General features: G+C 43.2%; 2 protein-coding genes across 3 annotated transcripts in view; one reads left to right on the top strand and one right to left on the bottom strand.

The window, feature by feature from the left end:
- Positions 1–11,650, top strand: part of LOC109916696 (epsin-2-like) — a 144,712-nt gene that overhangs the window by 14,667 nt on the left and 118,395 nt on the right. The gene's annotated exons all lie outside the window — the stretch shown is intronic.
- Positions 2,199–11,650, bottom strand: part of LOC109916697 (Na(+)/H(+) exchange regulatory cofactor NHE-RF1-like) — a 160,873-nt gene continuing 151,421 nt past the window's right edge. The window contains exon 4 of the mRNA XM_048611122.1: positions 2,199–2,315. Coding sequence (XP_048467079.1) covers positions 2,199–2,315 — 117 coding nt within the window. The remainder of the gene's footprint in view (positions 2,316–11,650) is intronic.

Genomic DNA, 11,650 nt, shown 5'->3' with positions numbered 1-11,650 from the left:
ATACAGCAAGTACAGAAAGAGTCCATTCAGCCTGTTGTGGCTGCCCTGGCTGTTGTACCTTTGTGAGGGAATCCATTTTGTCCATTGCTGTCTGTCTAGAGAGATTTAACTGCAGTTGTAGCCTCCTGTTGCCTTGCATGCAGCAGTCTTTACAAATGGTGTGTATGTTTGTCAGTATAGAACAGATTCATCCATGTTGTAATAAAAGCAGAATAACTGTGGATGCTGGAAATCTGAAACAAAAATAAAAAAATGTTGGAGAAACTTGGGTCTGGTAGCATCTGTGGAGAGAAAATCCTGAGTTAACGTTTCAAGTCTGAACCATACCCCTTTTTCCAATACAGATGTCCCATTCAAATATTTTAAAGTATTTGTAAGTACTTTGGCGGATGCTGAGAGATGGTATGTAGGAGGACGAGTCCACTGCCAAGTGGGAGGATAACTCTGAGGATCTCACCTCTATGTACAATTTGTCTGTATATCTGCTGTTGATCCTTCAGGAAGGTCGGCTGAGGGCAGTAGATTGTGTATGTGCATGCATGTGTATTTATCCAAGAGTTACAGTAGGTTTTAGTTCCTCTAGTTCTTCCTGGCTAACTATTGAGTTAAATCAGTCAGAACTCTCTATGAAGTCTTTGCCTCCCTAATAAGTAGGGTGCATTTACAGGGGTGGAGAGAAATGTTCAGATGCTGCATAATTGCCACTTTTCAACTTCTCAGGACAGACAGAGCATCAAGACTTCTGCATGGTCTCAACACGTTTTTGCACAGTGAGAAAGATGGAGCAGAGAATTTTTTGAGGTGTGTGTGTGTGTGTGTGTGTGTGTGTGTTTTCTTGCAGATTGGGTTAGCCAGGAGATCAGTCAGCCCCTTCCACAGACTGTTTGCTCCCTTGTGCCATGTGAGGTGATGGTGTTGAGTGGGAGTGTGGGCACTAAATCCAGAACTTTATCAGAATTTCAGTGAGTACCAATCCTGTAGTTTACTCTCATCTTCAGTGTTTGAGGAATGTAAATGTCAGTCCCTCCAGCTTCCTGTTCACCTCTCTTCCCAACATTCTTGAGCACAGATGGCAGATTCATACAGAGCTCAGCTTTCATGTACATATTGATGCTATGAGAGGTGTGTTTCGAAACACTGCAGCACTTCTGACCCCTCCTTATCTACAGAGAACGTGTTCCTTTTAAACTGAAAGGAACAGAGATAACCAGTGAACCTTGGACACTGCAATGTTATCACATGCACCATTAAGGCAGGTGAATCTTACTCAACACATCTTGTGACCATGAGCAGAGAGACTGTTTCATTATCTCTTGGAATTCTGCAGGAATGATGCAGTCATAACACATGCATCCTCCCACTTGGCACTGGACTCGTCCACCCTTGTACCTTCTCTCAAAGTACTTACAGGTACTTTAAAATATTGGAATGTGGCATCTGTATTGGAAAAAGAGGGTTTGGTCCCAACACTGATGCACTCTACTGCTGACTGCATGAATTCTGGGCCAGGACTAGACTGCTTCAGTTAGGTAGGTTCCTGGTCTGGAAGTTCACACAGAGAAAGCCTCCAAAGGTAACATTTCCCACTAACTCTGTCTGGTCTGAGGACGTGGGACAATGTTAACTATAGCAGTGTGACTTGTACTTTGTTACTAACTTGCAACAAACTACATCATTTCAGCCTCTTCTCAGTTACCCTGTGGTTTTCCTGTACCACACTGTACCAAGCAGGCCCTGTAGATCTACCAGGAAAGAAAATGAGGGCAGCTGGTGTGCTATGTCCCATAGCATGCAGTATATTTTTAAGAGATTTATATGATATCCTCACCATGACATGCCGTGTGACCTGAGGGTATAAAGGACTTGGACTCCATCTGGAGCCATTTGCTGCTGAAAGTGTGCTCCTTTTTCTAACTGAATAGCTCAAAAATATAAGCCCAGAAACTAAAGTGGCTGTGATTGTGAAGTATATTATAAACCAGGAGCTACATTAAAACATCTGTTGAAGCATTCAATGCAACATTACTAGTTCTTGTGTTACGGGAGCCAAAGTAAGCACGCCACATCAGGTGTAAATACTCTGCTGGAGGTAAAGCCCACACCACAGTGACAGTTAAGTAGCAAACCAACCCCACGATGAGCAATGAGGCAGTGGCTTCGGTGTTGGATACTTGGTGGGTCCAATCTGTCCCTCCTTGCTATGGTGGCGATGCAGTGGCGTCGGTGTTGGCTTCAGTATTGGCAGCATGGTGGGTCCAATCTGGAAATCCTTTCTTTGGTGGCAGTGTCCCATAGCCAGTCCACAAACCCAGAAGCTGTGGATGAAGTAAAAGATGAACTTTGAACTTTGTTTTAAACTTTGTCTCAATTTCTTTCTTTTAATTTCAGTAATTAAAGTGACGTCAAAGTGTGGTGACTTACATACATCTCACTGTCACTTGTATTTATGAAATAAATACTCTACCCTACTACCCTCCCATCGAGTGATAGTACAGCTTCTGTTTTGCTGCTTCATGCCACACAATAGCTGGTGTAATCCTTAAGACTTGTTCAGAAATATTTTTAACAATCTTGCTTATAGAAACAGGCATTAGGAAGAACTGAACATTCAAGAACTCTACAGAAGAAATCCTCATGGCAAGATGCAACAAGGCAGAATCTACAGTTGGTAATAAGAGCATTACATACCAGGACAGGGGCCCACAGCGGCAAGAAAAGGTAGGAACTCCCTGGAGCTAGAATATCAGGCTCTCCACGGCAAGCACAGATTGTATCTGGTAGCGCTGTTCTGTAGGTGTGGCCCTGAATCAGGGATTCCGAGCAAGCTGTCATCGGAGACTTCGAGTTAAAATCCCTGATGGGCAAAGGGTATTTTCATTACTGGCAGGAAAAGCTAGATATAAAGAAAAACACTTGCAGCTTAGGTCAAGTGTTGGAGACATTGCATGCAGGCACCATAAGCACAATTAGAATAGGGAGCATCAAGTGTCACAGAATAATTGAATTAATAAAGGGGCATTCAGAGTCCCTGCAGACAAGATCTAATGAGAAGAAGGAAGTTAGTAGACTTTCATAAGGCTGTAGAAAAGGCAGGGGATGAATTGTTAAAACTGAAGGAGAGGTGGGAAACATTTATCAAAACCACACGTAGCAGGAATCATTCAGGACAAAAACATGGAATAAATGAGGAATAGTATTGGAGTCACAAACAGTAGGAATTAGCGGGGCGGAGAGAAATGATTTTAGCTGGCATCGTTATTAAAGCAACAGGCAACCTTTAAGGAAATAGAAATAATTTTATTCAGAGAATAGTGGCATTCGTTTAGTGAAGCCACAGGTAACATCCATTTTAGTTGTGAGAAGGCAGGAATCCTCCATTTGGAATAAAGAGGTGCTGAAAATCCTTGCATTAGCAGTGCAAAGCAGCATTTCTATTATTAATAAAATACACATCCTATAAGCAAGGAAAATAAAGGATTTCAGTAGGAGGACATGACATCAGAAATAATATCTCCAGGATAGCTTCCAAATTAGATACTAAATCCGAAAGTAAACAACTTAATACACACTATATATACAGTTGGAAGTATACGCTTATGTCTCATGAGAGAATTTTAAAAAAAATCTTAATGGTATCAACAGATTAATGAAGAAACCAAATCCAGAATTGAAGCAATAGAGATATCCTTTGCAAAGAAAATCCATGAGATTAAAGGTGCTCCATATGTTGCAATGGGGTGGTTGCCTGTATCCTCAGGAAAGACATTCTCGACAAAAGAAATCCAAGCAATGAAATGCCTTACAGTCTAAAGGGACTTTCAGCCCTCACTGTCTGGACTAGAGTCTTAAATTAATAGTCTGCAACCCAGAGACCCCCTACCAAACTTTCAAGTGCAAAAAGAACATGTTCTGAGAGAATAGTAAAACCACCAGGCTGTCTGAAAATGTGAAGTAGAAAATGGGACCAGTGGCAAATGTAATTGATATGCAGAAATGTATAATATTAGTAGTGGGGGAACAGCTTGGGAGTGATATTGTCAAAAAGTGAGAGTACCTTTTAAAAAAAAAAAAAAAAAAAAAAAAGTTAATAATGAGGAGAGCCTTTTGTACCATCATTAGAATGATATTGTACAGACATCGTGGGAGAACAACTTAGGGTCTCAAAGGAGTAAGACCTATGTCGTATCTGTAGTCTCTGCAATGGTATCTATCATATTAGTGTAACTTTTAAATAACATGGAACTTTGCTGCTGCTGTCCTGGTCACTTATATCTCTCCAAAACACATCGTTGTGCAAAACAAAACAGTCAGTTTTATTATGTGCCTACCTATCTGTCTGTGACTGCCAATAACTCGTTGTCCTGATCTCTGAATGAGAGACCGCTTCAGTGAGTGCTACCACAATATTTGTTTGGATCATTGATCTGTCGTGAAGCCAGTGTTATTTAATACCTGAAGACATTTTGAAGTAATCATTGTGAAGAAATAGACCCCATCAAGGAATGGTTTAGTTACAGCTTCTGCTTTCACTTCCTATTGGCTGCATTAGCTCTTAAAATTCAGTACATTGCTCTCGTTTTGAGACTGTCATTGGAATTTTCAATTGGCACTGGGTGACTTTAGAACTATTGACAACCAGGGAGACCACTTGACCCATAGAATTTATACCATCTCTTTGCCAGTGAAATCTAAAACAAATCTCAGTACTGCCTTACACTCTCCCCATAATCCTGTATCAATCCCAAACTGAACTCATTGTCCCTTTCTCTGTTTCTATTGCCCAGTATCAACCCAATGACCAGCTCTCACCCCATAACTTTGAACTGATCCAACCTGCTCCACTCTCTCCACCACCCCATTATCAATCTGTGCCTTGAGTACTTTATATTTTGCTTTGGAATGATATGGTTCAGTTAGAGACCAAGTCATTCTCGACGTGCCAACAACTTTCTTAATGGGAAGTGATTTCTTTGAAACCCCTCCTCTCGGGTCGATGATTCCTCATTACTAATACCCTAAACAGAGGTAATAATCTTTTGGTACTTCAAGTCTTAAGAATGTAAATATCTATAATAAATCTCTGCTGCTGTGGTAACAGTCCCAGTGTTTTTAAATGTCTCTCTTTGACAATAGTTTCCAAACCTCAGCATCACGCTAGTGAACCAACACTGTGTAGTCAGTCTGGCTTTAATGTCGTCCTCCTGGTGAGTCTTCACTGCCAAACCAATCCTTTGAATAGATCTCCATGTCTTAGTGAAAGTGATACATTCATTTGGTGAAAGTCCAGATAATATTAGCTTTGATGAAATTATAGTAAGTGATTGATTGAATTGCTAGTTACAGTAGTTTCTGTCTGAATGTTACCATTTCCTCTCAAACTGATGGCTGTTACCTACCGGCAACTGCAAATGACAATAGTGTTTTGAGGAAGGAGGTGTCTAAGGTAAATTATATAGTGAGGTAGAATGAGTGCAGTGCAACTAAAGCTCTGCTAATCGAAGAGTCAACAGAGACAGGATGTGTATTTCTGTAGACCCTTTTGCAAAATCAGGATATTGAAGTGTAGTCACTGTTGAAATGTAAGAAACAAGATGGCTAATTTTCCCACAGCAATATCTCAGAAAATCAACGTTGTTCCGGTTGTCAAATCTGTTTGTGATGTTGGTTGAGCGATAAATATTGACCACAAGGTACCTTTTCTTTGAAAAGTTTGGAGAGACCTTTGGCATCAACCTGAGCAAGCAGAAGGGACCACTGTTTATCAGCGCTTCTGAAAAATGGCACATCTAATAGTGCTGCACTTCCTCAACACTGCCCCACCAACAGAGGAAAAGTTATAATTTGACAACATGTTGAGTGTCCAATTCCTTTGACCCAACATCTTGTTTCAGTGCTGTTTATGCTGTTAAGGTATTTTACAGCAGGGCTGAATTGTAATGACCCAACAAACATTCCCAGGACAGATACATGGGGTTCAATGCAGTATAAAATTTGTTAAACTAGCAGTTTGATGTGCTCGTCCCACTGTGCCTGTTCAAAATGCAGCAGATAGTTTTGTCTGTGATTCTAAGGGTTATAAAGTTGATATGTAGGTGCACTTTCCCAGAAGTTTTCAATGCTGTGTCTATCTCTGCAGTAAGCTCTAATAACTTGGCATGAATGTGGTTTTGGGCTTGCAGTTTTCCAGTAATATGCTGCTAGTCCTGAAGTAATTAAATTCTTACTTTAGAAAGCTCTCCCATCTCAAACATTGGGTGGTCTTATTGAGCACTAAATCCTTTTCAGTGGTTGCTATGTTACGGTCAGTGTTGTTCAATACATTGTGATAATGGGATTTCTCTGAGGCAAGGTTTTAATTGTGCTCTAACTGAGGCTACAGCTCTCATACCACTAGCATACCACCAGGCATATGAGAGTACAAGAGCAGAAACATATCGGGCTCACTTTATTGACTGTTGCTGTTGTGAATTGTAGTGATGTCTGGTCAGGAAAGTGTTTTGAAGGCAGTCAGTAAGTTTTGAGAACTAGGCTGTGTGCTTGGTATGGAGGTTCAGTCATGATGTCTGTATGATGAGTTGATATGTTTGAGGTCTGTGTTTCACAGGATGGTGTGTTTACAGGGTTGCTGTGTTCAATATCTCTTTCATGGTGGGGTGTGTTTGGGGGTCTGCCTTTCACTGGTTGGTGTGTTTGGGGGTCTGCGTTTCTCAGGGTGGTGGTTTATTCACTTGCAGTGCTTGAGACTTATGGCTCGGACTGGAAACACGGCACGAATACTAATGAGTGGTGCTTTGTTTTGTTTTGCAGGACCTCTTCCACAACTGATTGTGAATGGGGATATCGAACAGAAGGTAGAAAGCTCCTTTTACTTTGTGCAGTCTCGCTGATCTGAAACACGTTGTTTATAGAATTTAGTGTGCAAGTGTAAAGTATAATCAAATCAAAACTGCTTGCAACCTCCCAACGCAGTGAAATTGTTCCTTAGCTGGCCATTTCCTTCCTTGTCAATGTGCTTTTTACACACGCAATGAAGATGTACTTCTTTAAAACAATCATGGCAATCCCATTTGGCATAATTCTTGAATTCCATCAACATTTGGGAAGAAAACAATCGTGGCTAGTTTCATCACTTGAGCTGTTGTCTCTAACAGTGCAGCCAAACAAATAGCTTTCTCTCCACTTCTCCTGCTCCTCAACTAAATTTTAGTAATTAATGAAAAAGGAATTAAAATTCAAAATGATTTTCCTCCTGGGTTTGCAGTATTCGGAGAACAGTTCCAAGAGACACCAGGATAATCTTGCAGGGTTGGCAAACTCCCATATTGCATCTAGGATTCCTCCTGTTCCATTCCACAGGGAAATGCAGGCACAAGCAAACCTGCAACCGTTTTCATGTTCTGACTCCCAGTGAACCTTCTTGGAGCCTGACCAGTTTTGCTTTGTGCTGTTGATGATCTGTCCTGGTCTCTGTTCCAGGAAGCTGTCTGTCCTCTGATTTACATTATTCTGTGATGAATACAAACACTGTCATCTCTGAAGCTGCCCATTGTCTTTGTGTTGGACTAGCTGGGATTGCAGTGAACCCCAACCCTGCACTCCAAAGTATTCAATCTCCTCCTGCCCCGCTGACTCGCCCAGAGTCGGTGTTTGAGCTAACTAGACCGTGTGAGTGCACCCTTATTCTGTACCTGATCTCTTCCCCACACCTCTTCATCCTTCTTCCTTTCAGCATCTTGCTAACTAAATCTGAAATCTTAATACTGTCTCTACTATAATCATTAATTCTGAGTATGCATTTCACAGCCTGACCATTCTATGCATAAAGGATGTTTTTTTTTTTCCCCTGCTGTTTGTTCTAAATCTCTTGCATTCAGTCTTTTTCTTAACTTAACCTATTTTTCTAATCAACCTATTCAAAGACATTATTACACACCTCTGGAGCAGGTGGGACTTGAACCCGGGTCTCTCGGTTCAGGTAAGGACGCTACCACTGCACCACAAGAGCATCCCTGTTGCGTTCAGTCTTGGACCCAAATCCCTTTTGTTCAAAATTCCTCAACTCATTGGAAACAAGCTGTTCTGTCTACCCTGATTGGTCTGTCATTTTATTTTTGTTTATTACTAGCCTATTTTTCAAATCAACCTGTTCAGAGACATTATCACACTGGAGCAGGTGGGACTGAAACCCAGGCCTCCTGGTCCAGGGGTAGGAACACTACCACCACTTCACAAAGGAGCAGAGTGGCACAACGGGACAGTACTAGGTCCGTAACCCAGAGTTTCCAAAGAATCCCTACAGTGTGGGAACAGGCCCTTTGGCCCAATGGGTCCACACCAGCCCTCCAAAGAGCATCCTGCTCAGACCCATCCCATCCCATCCCTGTAATCCTGCATTTCCCGTGTCAAACCCACCTACACCCTTGAACATTCCGGGCAATTTAGCATGGTCAATCCGGCTAACTTGCACATCTTTGGACTGTGGGAGGAAACCGGAGCACCCGGAGGAAACCCACGCAGACACTGGACGAATGTGCAAACTCCACACAGACAGTCGCCCGAGGGTGGAATCAAACCCAGGTCCCTGGCACTGTGAAGCAACAGTGCTAACCACTGAGCCACTGTGCAGTTTTAACCAGTAACAAGGTGGGGAGGATTTTTCGATTTAGTTATGAATATTGGCTTTGATGGTAGGGCTAGCATTTATTGTCAATCCCTAATTATTCTTGGAAAGGTGGTGGTGCCTGCTTGAACCACTGCAGTCCTGGAAGTGTAGGTACATTGACAGTGCTGTTCAGGAGGGGGTTCCAGGATTCTGACCCAGTGACACTGAACAAACAGCAATATATTTCCAAATCAGGATGGTGGGTGACTTGGAGGGGAGCTTGCAATTAGTGGTGTTTCCATGTATCTGCTGCTCTTATCCTTCTAGATGGTTATGGTCTTGGGTTTGGAAGTGATGTCTGAGGAGTGTTGGTGAATTTCTGCAGTGCATCATATAGATAGTACACACTCCTGTAATTGAGCATCAGTCATGGAGAGAGTGAATGTTTGTGGATGTACTGCCAATCACGCTGCCTGCTTGATTGCTGGATGGTATCAAGCTTCTTGAGTGTTGCTGGAGACGCACTAATCCAGATAACTGGGGACTATTCCATACCACACCATTAGTCTTTAAATGTAGAGAGGCTTTAGGGAGTCAGGAGGTGGACTATGCACTGCAGGTCCTCTAGCCTCTGACCTCGTTTAGAGTTGTACAGCATGGAAACTGACCCTTCGGTCCAACTCATCTGCACCAACCAGACATCCCAATCTGACTTAGTCCCATTTGTAAGCATTAGGCCTGAAATTCCTCTAAATCCTTCCTATTCATATAACCATCCAGATGCCTTTTAAATGTTGTATTGTACTATCCTCCTCTGGCAACTCATTTCATACACACACCACCCTCTGTATGAAAAATATCCTTTTTAAGTTCTTTTGCCTTAGATCCTTTTTAAATCTTTTCCCTTTCACCTTAAACCTATGCGCTCTAGTTTTGGACTCCCCATCCTCGGAAAAACACATTGGCTGTTTATCCTTTCAATGCCCCTCATATTTAATAAACTTCAATAAAGTCACCCGTCCACTTCCAACACTCCATGGAAAAAACACCAGCCTATTCAGCCTCTCCCTGTAACTCCAATCCTGGCAACATCCTTGTAAATCTTTTCTGCATCTTCTCAAGCTTAACAACATCCATCCTATAGAAGCATAACCACAGTTGTACACAGTATTCTAAAAGTGACCTCACTAGTGTCCTGTACAGGCACATTATGACATTCCAACTCCTTTACTCAATGTTAATGACCAATGAAAGCCAGCGTACCAAATACCACCTTCACCACCCTGTCTACTTGCGACTCCACTTTCAAGGAACTATGCACTTGCACCCCTAGGCTCTTTGTTTGGCAGGGCCCTACCATTAAGTGTATAAATCCTGGCCTGGTTGCTTACCAGAATGCAGCACCTCTCACTTATCTAAATTATTCTCCATCTGTCACTCCTCAAACCAATGGCCCATCTGATCGAGGCCCGTAGCCACAGTGTTTAAATAGCTAGCCCAGTTCAGTTCCTGGTCAATGGTAACCTTCAGGATGTTGATAGTAGGGGATTCAGTGATGGTAACACCATTGAAACTCAAGGGAAGGTGGTTAGATTTGTCTCTTACTGAATGTGGTCATTACCTTGCACTTGTGGGATATGAATGTTACTTGCTGCTTATCAGCCCAAGCCTGGATATTGTGCAGGTTGTGCTCTATTTGACCATCAAATAGATCCTTGTGCAGAATGAAGATTAGTATTACAGTGCAGAATAATATCCTGGACTGATGACAGAACTGATAGAGCTGCCTGACAGGTGAGTGTTCAAAATTACTGATAGTAATCAGAGTTAAACAGATGTTTCCATTAGAGTGAAAGTTCATTCTAGATTCAACAATATAAAACAGTTTTTCTTATAAACCCAATAGGGAGTTCAGGAGAAGCTCTCTTACTGAGAAAATGGTGAGCATATGGAGATCACTACCATGAGGAGCAGTTGAGGTGAATAGCAAAGATATATTTAAGGGCAACCTGGATAAACACCTGAGGGAGAAAGAAATAGAAGGAAATGCTGATAGGAATACATAATGAAGAATGGGAGGAGGGTGGTCTGAAGCATAAACACAAGTATATAATTGTAGACAACAAGGTGCAGGGCTGGATGAACACAGCAGGCCAAGCAGCATCACAGGAGCAGAGAGGCTGACGTTTCGGGCCTAGACCCTTCATCAGAAAAGGGGGAGGGGAAGGGGGTTTTGAAATAAATAGGGAGAGAGTGGGAGGCGGATAGAAGAGGGATAGAGGAGAGGATAGGTGGATAGGTGGAGAGGAAACAAACAGGTCGAAGAGGCGGGGATGGGGCCAGGAAAGGTGAGTGTAGGTAGGGAGTTAGGAAGGGGATAGGTCAGTCCAGGGAGGACGGACAGGTCAAGGGGGCGGGATGAGGTTGGTCGGTAGGAGATGGAGGTGCGGCTTGAGGTGGGAGGAGGGAATAGGTGGGAGGAAGAACAGATTAGGGAGGCAGGGACGAGCTGGACTGGTTTTGGGATGCGGTAGGGGGAGGGGAGATTTTGAAACTTGTGAAATCCACATTGATACCATTGGGCTGCAGGGTTCCCAAGCGGAATATGAGTTGCTGTTCCTGCAACCTTCAGGTGGCATCGTTGTGGCACTGCAGGAGGCCCAGGATGGACATGTCGTCTGAGGAATGGGAGGGGGCGTTGAAATGGTTCGCGACTGGGAGGTGCAGTTGTTTATTGCGAACCGAGCGTAGGTGTTCTGCAAAGCGGTCCCCGAGTCTCCGCTTGGTTTCCCCGATGTAGAGGAAGCCACACCGGGTACAGCGGATGCAGTATACCACATTGGCAGATGTGCAGGTGAACATCTGCTTGATGTGGAAAGTCTTCTTGGGGCCTGGGATGGGGGTGAGGGAGGAGGTATGGGGGCAGGTGTAGCACTTCCTGCGGTTGCAGGGAAAAGTGCCGGGTGTGGTGGGGCTGGAGGGGAGTGTGGAGCAGATGAGCGAGTCACGGAGAGAGTGGTCCCTCCGGAAAGCAGATAAGGGTGGGGA

The sequence above is a fragment of the Rhincodon typus genome, chromosome 23, assembly GCF_021869965.1.
Source record: "Rhincodon typus isolate 14 chromosome 23, sRhiTyp1.1, whole genome shotgun sequence".
NCBI classification, from domain to species: domain Eukaryota; kingdom Metazoa; phylum Chordata; class Chondrichthyes; order Orectolobiformes; family Rhincodontidae; genus Rhincodon; species Rhincodon typus.
This window is presented reverse-complemented; position numbering and strand designations above follow the sequence as displayed.